Here is a 16,979-nt window from a genome sequence, read left to right as displayed (position 1 = left end):
TGATGGTTTTCTGCAACATTTAGATTCAAATTTTGTTGCATCAAATTTTGTGCTGTGAGAATCAGAAGCTTAATTTCAAGGAAAAAAGGTGAGGAACTTTGATGGTTTTGCCGACATCCTGTTTTCCTCTGTAATAGTTCACAGATTTTAGAAATTGCTAAATATCCATAAAAACACTGGAATTTGTCATCTTCACCAAGATAGTCACCTTATGATTTCTACTCAAATACACTTTATCTGTTAGGCCCACAAGATGTTAGATGTTCAAGAGGACAGGATGCCTATTTCATGAATGAAATGATCCCAGCAGGGCTGTCATTTACATCACCACACGGCCTTTACCGCCCTCTAGCGGCGTTTCATTCCACAGGTTTTCAGTTCTACTGTCAAAGATATATTAATATATATAATAATTCATTGTTCCCCGAAACCAAAGTGCAAAGCGGAAAGGACTACAGAGACTACAAGTGCAGACAATGAGCTCCATTGAAGACGGGACAACATACAGTGCTGCTTCATTTGTTGTTGTCTCTGTCCCAATAAATCAAAAGTACGGGAGTTATCAAGGTTTGATAAAAACTATAAAAGTAATGTAATTGAAACATGTACTATTGTTTGTAATTGTTCATTTTGAAGTGTGTTGGCCTATACAGTTAGCAGTTATCAGGTTATCATTGCTTGAACAACCACAACCACTTATGGTTAAAAGTTGCCATGAAACCTCTAAATAATGACTTTATTTTTACGAGGTGAGATAATAAACTGTTATAGATGTGAAATAGCTGCTGTATGAGTTCGTTAATTATTCATTGTTTGCTGGAATGATTTATGACCTTTTGACATAAATAGGTTTTAAGTATGGTTTTTGCATACAAAAAAAACTTCTGAAATAAAGAACAAATAAATCTTACAAGTGAACACATTTCATCATGACCAAAAGCTGAACCAAACATAGTCAGGTGTCCAGAGATTTATTTTTTATTTTTTTATCTTAATGTTGTCATTACCTAAACATTACAACCGTGATGCGTAGTCCGTATCTTAGTCATCTTCAGGGAAATTGGATTCAGTACCACATGGTTAATGAATGATGGGACTTTTCAAAGGGGCAGAGTATAATTCCTTGTCCTTGTTTTACTAAGTGGCATTTTCCTCTCAGACACAGAAGACACACAATGAGTAAGCCATTACCTTTTTTTTTTTCTTTTTTCATTTTTTTGCATAAAATCTGATGTCAGGTGTTTATTTTTCCACCAGCACTTAGTTGTAAGATGAACACGTTGGTGGTGAAACCGTTTTTTGCATCCTCTTGAATGTTTGTTTTTAAACGGGATATCATTTTTCTTCCCAGCGCAAACAAATGACATTCAGCTGAAAGGTGTTTCATCAATTGTACATGGAGTGGACAATCAAGCATTTGACCTGGAGGTGAGACTTCCCTCTTGTTCTTCTTTCTTTGGTTCTTTCTTTCATTTCACAGAGAGCTAGACATTTGTACAATGTTCTTCTAAGGAGGGCAGCACAGACCGGAAGAGTAGGACTTCAGATTCTGATGTTAATGTAGACGGATCTGCAAAGAGGCCTGAATCTTTTATAAGGTACTCCAATAAAAATTCCCATAATAAAATCATTACTGAAAATCTAAGCAACGTCAATAAATCCTGTCTCATGAGTATGAATAGTTTGTTTTAAAGAACAATCTATGTTGTTGTTCGTCATGTATTGGATAAGTCTGTGCCACATGTTGATATGCATTTATCTCACTGTTAGAAGGACCTTGTAGTGTGAGATATGTACGCTATCTGTACGTGCATATCTAGATGAATGGGAGGTCACTGAAAAATCATTGAATGATTTGCTGTATTTGTACACGTCTTTGATGCAGTGTTTGATGCAGTGCCTACAGTCAGTTGAACGCAAACATACGAAGGGGCTGTGCTGCAGCAGGCATGTAATCCTTCTTCTCTTCCAGCAAACTTTTCAGGCCCATCACTGTAGCAGAAAATTACTGCAGAGCTCATTCCAGGACCATCAAATACATCACGCTGAGCTTGCTGGCAGCAGGTAGTGTTTCTTCCAATGAAGCAAAAACTTTCACTAATCCCATTTGTTGGGTGCACAAGGCTGGAATGTGTACCATGATGCAGTGACTGACTTTCTGATCTTGCAACACATTACCCTGACAGACTAACCATCCACCATTTATTCACTGATTGTGTGACCCCTGACCTCTCTGAGCCAATTTGTAATGTGACCAGCCTGGTGAAACCCCACATAATCACACATGCACAGATGATCCCACTTTGCGGCAGTGTAATTTATAGTTACCTCACCTGACCCTTGTAAATCTGTCTGGGTGGCACCCTAAAGCAATATTAACTGTACACATCATCGATATGTAACTTGCACCTGCTGATGTTCACACTCTGTTCTATAAAGTCAAATAATTTAATAAGTCTGTACATATATCTAAAAGAAATCACTTATTAAAACTACAGGCTATACGGCATTCTTCATCACTGCTTGCGTCAAAGACTTTAACAGGGCAATTGCCCTGGTAGTCCTTACATGTTTGGCGGTGGCAGCTGCAGCCTATGACCTGCTGAAAAAGTACAAGGGGGATGACATCAAGCGGTGCTTCAAGCCTGTGCACAGGTGTTTCAAGAACAACCTCCGCTGGATCAAATGGTAAGCAAAAAATATGACAAATAATAAGTATGAGTCAACCTGCATAAGGCAAATAATGTTGGGTGTAATCAGATTTAACTTGAGACATGAGGTTAGTTTGTCATTTGCTAAAAATGAAAAATGCACTTTGGTGGATGATGTGCTGAATGGTAACGCTGACGATCACACACTGGATTCTGCAGGGTATTCATACTGGTTGTGGTGGCACTGCTGGTCACGTGGCTGGCCATCGACACAGCCAGGCGTCCAGAGCAACTCATCTCCTTCTCCGGCGTCTGTGTGTTTGTCTTTGGCCTGTTCCTTTTCTCAGCGCATAGATCTGCGGTAATTCCCACACAGCAGGGCTCCTGCTATGATGCCTTCCCTTTGTGCATCTGCAAGCTCGGTTTACCCTGTGTTGTTATCACTGAACACAGTTTTAAGAATTTTGATTTCCTGTGTACGTGATCATAAGGTAAGAGTGGTAATAAACTGTGAAATGGTTGTATTTTGGACCTTTTTGAGCTACATTGTTAAAAAATACAGTTCTACCCCTGTAGTAAATACTAAATTATGTTACATACGGCAATACATTTTTTTTTGGCTCTTATTAGCCTGCATGGTTCATAAAATAGTGAAATGTGTGCATGTGTTAATTCAGGTTTCATGGCGCACAGTGTTCTGGGGGCTTGGTCTGCAGTTCGCAATCGGCCTTTTTGTTATAAGGACAAATCCTGGTCTTGTAGCATTCGAATGGCTTGGCGATCAAGTGCAGGTACGTATGAGTGTCACTTCAATCTTAACTCATTGGCCAAATCTACTTATCTATGAATTTTCAAACCTAAACTCTAAGCATTATTTTATGGTGAGGAAATGTATGTTGCCAAAAGTGGCCTTTCCTCCTGTGCATAGACCCTCTGTACTGTATGTACAGATAAGGTGTTCTATTGAGACAACACGCACGTTATTGGTGTGCGAAGCCTTATCCTTCCCCTTTGTGATTTTCAGGTGTTTCTGAGCTACACAAATGCCGGGTCAGAATTTGTTTTTGGTCCAGATTTGACAAAGATATTTGCCTTCCAGGTCAGTAAATATGAGAGCTTGTTATCTGATGCTCTATAATGACTTGATTAACAGCTAATGCGCCGTATTCTGCGTTTCCTTTTTTGTGCTCTGCAGACGCTACCAATCGTTGTGTTTTTCAGCAGCGTCATGTCAGTGCTTTACTTCCTGGGTGTGATGCAGTGGGTTATTATTAAGGTAGAGGCCATGTTTAATTTCTAATTTTGCATTTAAAGATGATGTTATTGAAAAGTGGGACATTAGTATGCTGTCAATCTCTCTTCCTTTTTTTTTTTATTTTAGATTTCCTGGTTCATGCAGGTAACGATGGGAACATCGTCAACTGAGAGTTTGAGTGTTGCAGGCAACATATTTGTTGGCCAGGTATAGTGTCATTGTGATACACAACGAAATCACCCTTGGTGAGCAGTGGGCAGCCATGACAGGCGCCCGGGGAGCAGTGTGTGGGGACGGTGCTTTGCTCAGTGGCACCTCAGTAGCAGCTTGCTGGATAAAGATTTAAACCGGCAACCTTCTGATAATGGGCCTGCTCCCTTAACTGTTAGGCCACCACTGCCCCACTCAGGATTTGAACCGGCAACCTCCTGATTATGGTGCCACTTCCTTAACCGTTAGGCCACCACTGCCCCACTGTATGGTTTTCAGGCCCACATTGGAAGAACATATTTTTCTGTGTGTAGTTAACTTCTGTGTGTAGTGACTTGACTCTTGTTTGAATGGTGATGTTTGCCAGACTGAAGCTCCACTGCTTATTCGGCCCTATCTGAAGGACATGACCAGATCAGAGATCCATGCCGTCATGACCGGGGGCTTCGCAACGATTGCCGGAAGTGTGATGGGAGCGTTCATTTCATTTGGGGTGAGAGAGCCAGCCTTTGCTGACAGCTTTTATTCCTAGAAAATTGTGGCTTTTATTTATAACGAAGAAAAAAGTTGAAGTAGGGAGCCATCCATTTTACAGATTGATGCCTCTTCTCTAATATCTGCCTCAGTCATGGCAGCTCCCTGTGCTCTGGCCATTTCCAAACTCTCCTACCCAGAGACAGAGCAGAGCAAATTTAAATCTGACAAAGATGTTAAAGTGGACGGTGGGTGAGTGCACTGGTTAAAATATTTAACTTACTATCATCACTTCATTGTAATTAAACGGACTTACTAGTCATCCATAAACAATTTAGATAAAGAGTTCAAGGTTAAATCATAATGTCATAATTCAACTAGTTGCACTGTTCTTTCTAATCTGCTAATAACATTTTATCTGAAGTGGAGAGAAAAACATATTGGAGGCGGCCAGCAATGGCGCGTCCTCCTCCATAGGACTGGTCGCGAACATCGCCGTCAATCTGATTGCATTCCTGGCAATCCTGGAGTTCATCAACAGTGCACTGAGATGGCTGGGGGGTATGGTGGGGTACCCCGAAATCACGTTTCAGGTAGGATTCACTGCACAAGCCCTCTCCTGCTGTCAATGTGCACCTTTTAGCCATCATGTCGACCCACTAAGTCAAATAAAGCAGTCATTTCTGGGCAAGAGATGTTGTGAGAAGCATTCCCACTTTTTCTGTGTGCCAACAGCGCAACTTAAATTATGAAAATCTGTATTTATCAAAAAAAAACGTACAACGATCAAAAAAGTACTTGCGCAAGTTAATGTGTTTCAGTCAGTGTCTTTGTTGAGCTTGCAATTGGCATGGATCAGGTTCTGCCAGTTCATTAACCTGAGGTGTGGTGCAGTAAGTGTATTGTGAAGTGTAATGTATTAGAGAGGATAGTTGCATAAACTATATAAAAAATTTACATATGAAACTATGACCACAATAAGATAATCAGTGAAGATTGTTCCACAGATGATCTGCTCTTACGTCTTCATGCCTGTGGCCTTCTTGATGGGCATCCCGATAGAAGAGGCTTACACTGTGGCCGAGCTCATTGGCACAAAACTCTTCCTGAATGAGTTCATCGCCTACGAGAAGCTCTCAGAGCTGAGGAACAACCGAATGAGTGGCCTCACCGAGGACACCATCTCTGTGAGTCGATGCCCACCCGCAACTCTTTAAAGTCCATATTATGATCACACAGTTTAATTAAGAGCTTTATTGAATTTTATAATGATATTCTGGGTACAGGTGAAAATATTATGAGTGCTGAATGGGCCTGTAGCTCATTACCAGGGGAGACACTGGTAATGAGCCTCCACAATACTGAGAAAAGGAAACAATATTCACAAAGATTAGGATGAAAAGTTTAAAACATAAAAAAACTGGCAACATATAAACAAACACATGAACATTGAACTAGAGCGGGAGGAACATGTAGAACAAGGGAACGTAACAGTTCTCCAGTGCTGTGACACAAATTTAGCCAAAGATCTACGATTAAGACTGACAGAATAATGGTTATGTACTGACCCCCTATCATTACAGGTGAGGTCAGAAATTATTTGCACTTATGCGCTGTGTGGGTTTGCCAATTTCAGCTCGCTTGGCATTGTCATTGGAGGCCTGTGTAAGTATTATCCTTTAGCAGTTTTGGATTTTTCACTGTACTGTACTGAGCTGATGTTTTCTGTGTTGAAAGCTTCCATCTGCCCATCCAAGAGGTCTGACATCTCCGAGCTGGTGTTGAGAGCCCTGTTCACTGGCACCTTTGTGTCTTTGATTAACGCTTGTATTGCTGGTAAGCACTGCACTACTGTGCGTTATTTTGCTGCAATAAATATTTAACATGTTAAAATAAATGGTCACATTTAGTGCAGCAGCAATTTTGTTTACTTCCTGTGTGGGTCAGATATATGACCCACATGTGAAATTCGAATTCAGTCAAGCCTTACATAAAGATGGAGACAAACCATGAAGGAGTATTAGAGATGATTCAGATGATGCATCTTTTGCATGCACGTTTACATCTTTTCAAACGGAGCCAGACGAATGATTAGGCGCTCAAACACAGGAGCAGGTAAGGAAGTAGACTTATAACTGGAAGGTTGCGGGTTCAAATGTGCCACTTTGGCCATTCGGCATCACTTCATCTTTTACAGACGAACTAGATATTTTAATTCTATTCCTTATAATTAATAAGCAATTAATTTAGTTGATTCCATAGCCACTGTATCTGATTGGGATTACTTTTGTGCTTGTTGCAGGTATCCTCTATGTTCCTTCACTGGACTGCATTAGTGTGTTTCAAACATCTATTTTCAACAGCACAAGCCAGGACATAGCAACCTGCTGTTATGACCTCTTTGGAAGGTAAGATTCCGCTGAAGCAAGCAAACAAAAGGGGAGTTTCCACCCTGGGCAAGGGGACATAGGTCAGCCATCTGTGATACGCGTCTTACTCACCCATGAGAAATTACTGCTTGCTCTGTTGCAGCACGGTGAACAACGGGAACGTGACCTTTGAGGGATCTTGGAGCACGGTGCAAAATGCTACCATTTTCTTCACAAAGTGTTGCGGCCTCTATGGTGAACAAGTGTGTGAAGCATGATGCCAAGTGATACCGGTCCTACCCGTGCTACATGGTCATTGACACGGTTGCTTTATTTATTTAAACAGCTACTTCATGACGTTCGTCTTGAATTTATATATATATTTTTTTTCTGTCTAAATCCAATGGACAAGAATGTTTTGCTAGAAACGATGTTCTTAACTTCCTAGTTATGACAGTATTGTACATTTGTTTTGGAATTGTAAATATGATTTTTAAACAACTATTGAAAATACAAAATCATTTCATGAAATTAAATATTATGATAATCTGTTCAACTACAGGTCAAGTAGTAAAATAACTATTATTTTACATACATTTTTATTTTACAAAACTGTTACACACTACCAACACATTCACTGTACAATACAAGATGCACACAACTACACCCGGCAAAAGCTGACTCTCTCTCTCTCTCTCTCTCTCTCTCACACACACACACACACACACACACATTCACAAACCAGCAGAAAATGTCACACGTTTGAAGAAAAAGCCAGATGTGTTTCAGATATGACATCAAATAGTAAACTATTTCTGAAATGTTAGTTAAAATCAATCACATAGCATCCTTGCCATGTGAGACGTTAATTGAAAGTCTATGTCTAGGTTTAGGGAGAAAAAGTCCAAAAGATCCTTGCTACAGCTTTAAAACTGTAAAATCTGAGAAGATAGAAACATAAATGTATATAAATAAACAAAAATGCCATTTAAAGTTGTTTATACAGTTATAAATTAACATATAGTTCACTTTACACCACACAGCAGTGTTTACACCGGGAGGAAGTGTTCGCACTTCTGCAGAAGCTGGGGGTGTAACCGGGCGTGATGCACTACACACGTTCAAAAGCGCGGCGCAAGCAGCTACCACAAGTCAACTCACCACGCCTACGCTCTGGTGTTACTGTATGACAGGCCTCACACACATACACACGTCACCAGTGGGAAACATTTCCTGCTCCTCCCGTTGTTTCCCCCCAGCGCCTGCTCAGGCCGAACGGGCCAATCCGCTCGGGGTTTGTCGGAAAGAGGTATTTCTGAGGAGATTGCGTAACTGGAAGGGCAGGATAAAGTGCTTCTCCGATTATTGTCACTGATTGGCTTCTGGGTAATGTGCAGTTAAATTGCGTAACCTCTGCAAAGCAATGCTGGCCATTGACCCTGTCTACAGTCATCTTGTCCCCCGTGTGTCACAATCTCAGTCACATTTTGAGTCAGTGTTACTCTCACCTTCAAACTCACACTTGCATCATTCTAAAAATAGACATTATAAACAGTTTCCAAGATGAAGAGGTGGGGTGTTTGTTGTCCCCGGTTTTTTTAGTTTAGTTGTCATTTCTACCTCATTCTCACGGTCTTGGGAATTTCCACAGTCTTATGCTTGGTAGGAGCGTTGGTGTCCTCCGTCTCCCCAGTTTTCCTGGCCACCTTTGGGCTGGTGCTGCTCTTCTTGGCCATCTGGGGGCTGCTCAGTCCCTTCTTCTGCAGCTGGGGACTAGACGAACCCGTGCCCACTTTTCGATTGAGCAGGGGGCTTCTGGACCCCTTCATCTTAGCGGGCTGCTGCAGGGAATCCACGGACTTGAGAGGGCGAAGTCCCAGGAGTCCACAGTAGTAGTTACACTGATGTTGGGTCAGGAACTGCTCGAGCATTTTTGGAGACGCTTCTTCTGTCAGGCCCTGATACCTGTGACATCGGGGTACTGTTAGCATTCATGCTAAGTTAAGTAACCCAGCACTAGGACTGTCCAGCCAGTACGGATGGAACGATGCACTCAAATTGTCATTCGATGTGATTTGAATTTTTCTAACGTTTTTTAAAAACCACAAAAAGGAATTTAAACTAGAGGAAAAAAATCTCTTTGTAGATGGATTCCAGCACAGTGGTGGATGTTTCGATGAAAGAAGGAGAAGGGCCAGTGTGACCTAGGATACGCATGACTCAAATCTGCTATAGCGTGCGGCTTAAACACTTTTTTCATTGTGGCCATGTCCCGTCCCACACGCTTATTGCATTATGACCTTTACTTTTCAAGGTAAAAAAAACAGTATTACAACTCAGGTTTTTGCTCATTCACAGTGCATTGTTACATCCCTTTTTACTATAGCTGACAATACTGAATTCTGATTTAACATTGAAATCAGATCAATCCAATACACATAATAATAACTGAATCTGAAACGTACTTACCCCTTAGACTTGGTAGCAATTCGGATGTTAGTGATTTTAGAGTCAACACCTGCCAAATAGTCAATAAAAGCCTTTATTCAGTCACTTTCAACAATGTATCTGTGAAAGTTTTATAGTTTGTACCAATTCAGTGAATTTTACCTTCAATCTGGGTGGCCAGCAGATTGCCATTTGTCCACTGATGGATCCAGTGCTGGAATGTGCAACATTTCTGCTCCACCTCAGATGTGGTTCGGGAAATCAGTCTTCCAGAGGCGTCAATCAGGCAGTACCTCAGGTAAACCCCCTTTAGGTCAGCCTCCACTGTGGCGTAGGGAACGGTGTTTGCAGGCCGGTACATCAAATACACAGGGATCACTCTGTATTATGGAATACACACACATTTAATGAATCTCAGCAGGGTTATGTAGGAATCCTCAAACATTTTCCTTGTTGGAAGAATCTTACAAATATGTAAAAGTGTGGGAATATTTACTTACTCTAGTGCAAATCCAAAGTTTTCAATTACTCTTGCCTCAGCAGCAAAGATTTTGCAATACTCTCGAAGTGTATTCTGGACTTTACACTCCTAATGAGAAAGTGGGAAAGCATGTGACACAAAATACAGAACTGTGGCTCCTGTCAAAGGGGGCTTATTTAAGGTTATTTTAAGTGCAAATGTTTGTTTTAAGAGCAAATAATTTATTTAACATTTTATTTAGCATGTTCATATTCAACAACTTACATTGCCAGTACTGCACTGCCTGAAGGCAAGGCCTTAATGCAAAATACACAAAAACGACCATGATACACAGACTAAACAGTTCTATGTGGTTTAACCCTCCTATTTATGTTGTGGGTCATAATTTTGCCCAAAATTGGCAAAACACACACACACGCACACACACAAACTACATTTATGATCTCTTATGACTTTAACAGCCAATTTTCCAGCTACATATTTCACACAGTCATTTACAACATGAACAATGTCTGGACACAATATTTTACCATTTTGCAACATAATTGACTCACTTGTTTGATAATCTCTTGATTTCTCTCAATGAGGCTGTTCTCTTCTTTGGTCCCATACGCGATGGGGTTACGCACTTTTATAATACACATGCTCCCGGACTCAAAAATGGGGTCCAGGCCATAGATGACCTTCACCCGACAGGTCTTGTGCACGCAGCTCTCTCCCAGGTGCATCTCCTGTGTAATGATGCGGCCAAAGAACTTATTGCCCCAATAGCCCGAGTCTGCTAGTCCTTTAGTAAACAGCAAGGGCGTCATTTCTATCTCTTCCCCAGCTGAGAATAGAGAGAAATACATAGAACAACAGTCACATCCCCAGAGATGTCTAAAGTAAACCCACCATCACAAACGTGTTTCTTGCTTACCCTCAGTATCTTCTTTTAAAAGCAGTTCTGTCAGTACTGTGAGAAAGAAATGTGTCTTTTTTTAAGTCATTTTTAAACCATTGGTTTATTTCATGAGGGTTTTTTATTCGGAGGACTTACTGTCAGGGCTGAGCAGGAAGTCAGTGGTGTCAGAGCCATAATCATTCTTGATTGTGCAGGTGTAAACACCACAGTCTCTGCTGGACGCCTGGACAATGGCCAATGCAAACGGACTCTCATCTCCTGCACTGGTGGAGACAGAATAAAATCAGGCGAAGCATTGAACCACAAGAGGGCGCTGTAACAAAGCAACAAATACATGTGCTCTGCGTGTGCTAACATCAATGTTTGAGGGTGCTTTGCTGACGTGGCTCCCGGTGACACAAATTTAGACTTTAATGTTCTGTAGCGATGGCGAAATAGAGCAATATCAGCTTTCAGGTGCTGTGTCTGGCTGCTTCGCCTCAATGCAATGCAGCTGTGGGGTTCAAGGACACATGGGCAGAGATATCTATATTTATATACCCATACCGTCTCAATACTGCTTTAATAATTTGTTTGTTAATATGCATTAGATTAACTTATATTACTTTAAAGTTGTGTAGCAAATAACATTTTTATTTGAAGATCCACAATGGATTTGATCAGTGTTTGTTTTTTTTTGTTACCCCTCACTCATTAAATATAAGACAATATCTGGAAGGGATCTCCACATAATTTTTTTAAATTGGTGAGGTAAGTGAGGGACCATTGGTACCATATTATAAGGTGTCCCTGCATGCAAATAAAAAAAACTTGACTAAACATTTTTTCTATGAGACCATGACAATACTGTGGAGAGGTGTGGTGTTCAATTTGATTAGATTTTTGGCATGATTTTGGCCTTTACCTTCGTTTCACCTCCAGCAGCTCTACTTCATCCCTGTACCACTTGATGAAGGAGTCGCTGAGCACGTTAAAGAATTGGCACCAGAGCTTCAGGTGTCCAGTGGCATCTGAGAAGGGCTCTCCCCTGATCTTGCGAATAACCTGAGGAGCTGGTGGAGCAAGTTGGTGGGGGTTTGGGGGGAAGTGGAGGACAGGGTGAAGGGGTAGCCCGACAAATGCAACAAGGTAAAGATATACAGTATGCTAATGTTACCACTTCCTCTACATCTATTGATGGTGCCTGTATAGTAAACCTTCATCATACATGTCCATGGACAATAATGAATTAACAAGGTTGACCAGAATATGCACATATTATATTATTGACCATATAGAATATGCACATATTATATTATCTTATATTAAATATGCAATAGCACTTGTCGTTGTCAAGTTCCAGAAGTTAAAGCAGGAGAATATAAGGAAGCAGAAAATAAGGATCTGAATGCCTAGGCTTAAAATGTGATCACTCCATCATGACCGATGACCGTCCATCATGACTGGTCCAGTGGAGAGTTTCCAGGAATGTAGTGGTCCAAGGGAGGACAAGTTGTGAACCAATGACTGAATCATTTGTCCCTAGGGCTCTCTGATGGAATGAGTCCTCAAACCTTAATACTCGCAATCATTGAGAGGTGTCAAAAGACACTGAGTGACCATGCTGAATTGTGTCCTCTACCTAAAGTGGACACATGTCCACTGGACACATGTTAATGCCAGGGGTCTACCATATAGCACTGGATGAAGGTGGCCTTATCTGCTGAACTAAAGGTCCCAATCATAAAAAAATTCACTTTGTGAGATTATTTAAGATTATTATGAGTTCCCCTAGCCTGTCTATGGTCCTGCAGTGGCTAGAAATTGTGATAGGGGTAAAGAGTTTTCACCATTCAGAGAGCAGCAGCCCAGACGGTCAGATCTGGAATTTGTCCCCTTTTGCTGTCATAAGTGAAAAGGTTCACTCTCGTTTGTCATGCTTTTTCCACTTAGAGAATTTCCCACCCCTCCCCTAAAACATTATCTTCACCGACCGTCATGGCTTCCAAAAGTGTGAAGCATTGCAGTATGCTTATTCGATTTAAAAATTTCCTCCTCATCCCACCTCTGTCCTCTTCATTAGCATTTAAAGGTACAGACACAGAAACTGCACATCCTGGGGAAAATCTCATTGTGTGACTTGTGCGGCTGTAATTCTGAACCACAGCTGAATTTTGGAAAGAGACTTCAGATACAGTATAAGGGGACCAATAAGACCAATTAAACATTTAATTTAGATTCCCAAGATTTCATTTCCTGTCAAGCTTTTCATCGCATCAAAGCTTAGATCAATCTAATCTTGGATCTTGAATACCACAAAGGTGGGTTTGCGTTGTCTAGTGGGAGAACTGTTTTGGTTGTACCAAGCGACTCTACACAGTTTTTGGCAGGTGGATCTAATGTTATGGCTGATCAATATATACACTGTCTTCAATGCTGGTGAGTTACTATAACAGTTTATACCTTTGAAAGGGTCCTGTTTATCCTGCTCTGTCGGTTTGGTGCCCTTTGTTGTCTCTGGTGTCTCCTGGGTCTTAGGCACTTCCAATGTGGCCTTTCTGCGACTCAACAGGGGTGAACGCCGCTCCATTGGAGGCGTCTGCTGCCCGGCCGCCTGGGCTTGTAGGAAGGCCGCTCGGCGGGCCTGATTGGGTGACATGTAAGGGGCATCTTTCCTGCCTTGATTGTCTAGAGAGCCTTCGGTGTCGTCTTTCATTTTGGAGAGGTAGATCTTGCGCCTGGCACCGGAGGCCAGCTCCTCTGGGGTGGCTGATCGGATGAGGGTGAGACTGTCTCTGCGTCTGAGTTTTGGGCTGCTCTCACAAGAGAGTGATGAAGTCGGGGTGCTGCCTCCACTGTCTTCTCCTTTCTTGTCTGGATCTCCGGTTAGTGCAGTTTCGGAACTGGAGTTATTCTTGGCCAGCAGTCGCCGCAGACTAGAGGGACTCATTGTAGGGGCCACAGGAGGCTTCACGGCAAGTTTGTCCAAAACTGGTTTGTCTTTCTGGAGCTGGTCCACCTGAGTTTCTGGCTCTTTGTGTGAGGTCACGCTCTTCTGTTCTACTGCTGGAGACTCTAATTTAACACTGCCACTTTCATTGTCAAGTGTCTCCTTAACTCCTCTGAGAATGGACGTTAATGACTGTTTTAGTTCACCCTCACTTGTGTCAGCAGTGCTCTTAACACATGAGACAGAGATAGGAGGAATATCAAAAACGGGCGTTTTAGGTATCTCCACATTTGTGGCTGGAGCTGTGTCTGGTGACGTGTCTTGAACACATATTGAAGTTACCTCATAATCTGTGGGTGAAATACTTATCATAGGGATAGAAGAGTCTTTTTTCCTGCTCCACCCAGTGCTGATCTCCGCTGGCTCCTGTCCATCACACTCACCTTGCTCCTGACTCTGTTGAGCAACTTCCTGAATTCCTGCACTAAGTGTTGTGACATGATTGCCCGGGGCCCTTTGTGGTGTAGTGGGGAGATTTTCTGCTGGTAAAGCAAGCACTCTGTTTTCAGAGCTGGATGAGTGTGACGTTTCAACTCCTTCGTCATGAGTCCATGTCTGTGAATCAGAGTTATCCTTATCCAATAAATGTTCCTCTGCCTCTGCTGGGGGTCTTAGCACTTCCTCCGATTCAGTAAAACAGTTTACTGCAACGTTAACACATTCTTGCTCCTCATCAAGAGTGACCCTCATTGGTGGAGCCTCTTCTAAGGCCAAATCGGGAGTTTCAGTCTCCACGTCCTTTTGAACCAATGGTTCCTCACTTACCACCACTTTGATTTCAGGCATAGCCTTTTCTGCTTCCTCGAGGACACCTGCGTTTTCTGTGACTATTTCAGATTGTGAATTAGGAGGCGTTATGACTATTGTTGACTCACCATGACTGCTGACTTCAGCATGTTCTAGTAAATCTTTGCTCTCTTCAGTCTCCATTTCCTCCAAATCAGCTGATTGCTGAGGAGGGAGGTTGGATTTTTTTGCTTGATCATCAACACCAATATCATGTCTTTCCTCTAAAAGGACCAACAATGTAGGTATAGGGAGAATGTTCTCTTGACTATACTCCGTTCTTACCTCCATCTCAGGAGACAAAAGGGTCTTTTCCTTTGGGCTATATGTGTTTTGAAATGGTTGGTCATTTCTACTTAACTTCTTCTCAACCAATTTCTCAGTCTCTTCATTTTTCTCTAAATACATCCCTCCATTGCTTTCTTCAGAATCAGCAGATTCCATATATTGTTCATCTATATCATATTGATCAACCAAAACACTTCCAACATCTGTAATTTCAGACTTGCCTTTCTCTTGACCATCTATTGGCACAGGGTTCACCCTTTCATGTAATTTCAGGTCCTCCACATGCAGATCCTCCTGAGCCATGGGTTCCATGGTAGTTATTGTGACAGGTACTTTGACAGACATCTCTGAAGGAGTCGTGAAGCTTGCTGCACTTTCCAGGTCGGATGCCCCTTGTCCTGACGGGAGGGCTTCCTGCTGTCCTTCAACAGTTGCAGGAATACCTCCAGTGTCTTCTGCAACCTGGTTCATCATGGGTACAAAATCTGTGGCTTCAGACTCAAGTGGCCCAGTAAATGAGTCCTCCAATACAGGTGTTTCATGCCATTTGGTCTGTGTATGGTCATCTGTTGCCTTAAAATGCAGAAAGCACGACTGTTACACATCAAAAAAAGATAAAGACTGTAGGCTAACCACTTGACTATGTTGAACGCATCACTGAAGTTTCAATTCAAGTAATGTAACTTGCCCTTTAGACTATATATTGTAGCACTAGTAAGTAACCAGTCATGTGTTCCAGAATGTGTTAAAGGGCTGCATTTGCCACTGTACATAATAAGAGAATTTGATCTTGGCCTAGAGTCAAACCTGCCAATGTAGTTTCAGTTACTAAAATACACCGACCCCAAGCACATGGAATCTTCCTCTTTTCAACAAGCGTTCGTTCATTCACACCTTGCGTTTGGGGTTCCGGTTATGGAATGAATGCAAAGCAGAAGTATTTAAAACGTGACAGGAAGTATGTCGAGGATAAGGCAGTAAAAATAGGACTGGGGGATGCTGATATTCTCAAGAATCAAGAATCATAAAGCATGCAATTAAACAGGACAAATCTTTTTACTAATCACTGCAATTGTGCCACAACAGGTTCAGGAAAGGCATGATTTAATTCAAAATGGGATTGGCAAAATGGGAATCATTCAGATGGTTTTTGTTTGGGCCAAATCCATTCAAGGATTTTAAATAAATGAATGAATCAGTTAGTGAAATATAGAATGCTTGTCCTTGCTACCAATCGAGAAACCACGAGAAAGGCTACTATTAACTGGCCAGAGTAGGACATGATGGTTGCAGTTCCACATTATGGGGAAAAACTTCACAGGTGCTTTGCGTGAGAAAAAGCTTGAGTTTTATGAAGCAGAAGCACTTGTAGAGATCTTGAGGCGAACCAGAGTGGCATAATTGACATTTCACGAACGGCACATGAAGACCACAGCCTGATCTGACATAGCGTCCTGTTTTCATTCACTAAATACAAGAATTGTTCCCTTGGCCTCTTAGTAGCATGAAAAACTTTCCCTACGTATGTCTAATGTATTGTGCCTTTATTATGTCCCACTTACTTACTGCAAGGATTTCACTTAAAAATCATGAAGTTACAAAGGTCAGATTGTTTAGGAATGAATGCATTATGAATTTTAAAAGGAATATAAAATTAAACAATTACTGTAATCAGTAAAATAAATTCCTCCACCTGTTCCTCCTTGTTAGTTTAATTAAACACGGTTCACATGTTCAGATTACCAGCGGCATGCAATTGGGTCTTCTACAAAAATATCGGAGGAGCATTTTTTTCACTCTTTGTATGGTGATGTTGTCTTCAGTAGGGATGAGAAACAAGTTTATTTTAAGACATGGGGGCAGCTAGGCATCTGGACAATGTAAAGAGGCTTTGCTTTCATACTCAGGCTCTTTTCCCACAGTTTGTTCTGCTTACTGATCTATGCATGTCTCCATTGTACATTCAAGTTAAACGTTTCCTGACAAAATTGTAATATAATAATAGAGCAGAAAGGAGTGAAGAATGCACTGCCTAATGTGACGCGAGGGTGGAAGTGTTCATACCCGTGTGGTCTGCTGCATTGTGAGTAGAACCACTCTCCGGTGCTGGTGACGCACTGAAAC

At 41.6% G+C, this 16,979-nt stretch overlaps 2 protein-coding genes across 4 annotated transcripts in view; one reads left to right on the top strand and one right to left on the bottom strand.

Moving 5' to 3' along the window:
- The first annotated feature begins 1,097 nt into the window (after positions 1-1,097).
- Positions 1,098-7,520, top strand: slc28a1 (solute carrier family 28 member 1). 2 transcript variants are annotated; one of them, XM_028957682.1, is made up of 18 exons: positions 1,098-1,179; positions 1,352-1,428; positions 1,513-1,598; positions 1,973-2,064; positions 2,499-2,688; positions 2,871-3,012; positions 3,329-3,442; positions 3,676-3,750; positions 3,847-3,927; positions 4,033-4,113; positions 4,484-4,609; positions 4,712-4,842; positions 5,015-5,183; positions 5,598-5,777; positions 6,174-6,255; positions 6,328-6,426; positions 6,893-6,998; positions 7,123-7,520. In XM_028957682.1, the coding sequence occupies exons 1-18, from the start codon at positions 1,176-1,178 to the stop codon at positions 7,235-7,237; spliced, it is 1,950 nt and encodes a 649-aa protein (XP_028813515.1). In that variant the 5' UTR covers positions 1,098-1,175; the 3' UTR covers positions 7,238-7,520. The 2 variants fall into 2 exon arrangements, with proteins under 2 accessions (XP_028813515.1, XP_028813516.1); XM_028957683.1 differs by lacking the exon at positions 1,513-1,598 and having other exon boundaries at positions 1,137-1,179.
- The window catches only part of alpk3a (alpha-kinase 3a), a 14,669-nt gene continuing 5,206 nt past the window's right edge, over positions 7,517-16,979 (bottom strand). For both annotated transcript variants that reach the window (XM_028957680.1, XM_028957681.1), the window contains 9 exons: positions 13,235-15,428; positions 11,697-11,844; positions 10,928-11,055; positions 10,808-10,843; positions 10,443-10,717; positions 9,908-9,996; positions 9,570-9,787; positions 9,429-9,477; positions 7,517-8,924 (listed from right to left, as the gene is read on the bottom strand). In XM_028957680.1, coding sequence (XP_028813513.1) covers positions 8,576-8,924; positions 9,429-9,477; positions 9,570-9,787; positions 9,908-9,996; positions 10,443-10,717; positions 10,808-10,843; positions 10,928-11,055; positions 11,697-11,844; positions 13,235-15,428 — 3,486 coding nt within the window. In that variant the 3' untranslated portion in view covers positions 7,517-8,575. The remainder of the gene's footprint in view (positions 8,925-9,428; positions 9,478-9,569; positions 9,788-9,907; positions 9,997-10,442; positions 10,718-10,807; positions 10,844-10,927; positions 11,056-11,696; positions 11,845-13,234; positions 15,429-16,979) is intronic.

Source organism: Denticeps clupeoides, chromosome 17, assembly GCF_900700375.1.
Source record: "Denticeps clupeoides chromosome 17, fDenClu1.1, whole genome shotgun sequence".
In the NCBI taxonomy this organism is placed as follows: Eukaryota; Metazoa; Chordata; class Actinopteri; order Clupeiformes; family Denticipitidae; genus Denticeps; species Denticeps clupeoides.
This window is presented reverse-complemented; position numbering and strand designations above follow the sequence as displayed.

Bases quoted from the DNA above. Each gene is read 5' to 3' on its own strand.
- slc28a1 (XM_028957682.1), top strand. The intron at 2,065-2,498 runs GTAGTGTTTCTT...TTAAAACTACAG, and splicing joins GCTGAGCTTGCTGGCAGCAG to GCTATACGGCATTCTTCATC. The intron at 4,610-4,711 runs GTGAGAGAGCCA...TCCATTTTACAG, and splicing joins GAGCGTTCATTTCATTTGGG to ATTGATGCCTCTTCTCTAAT.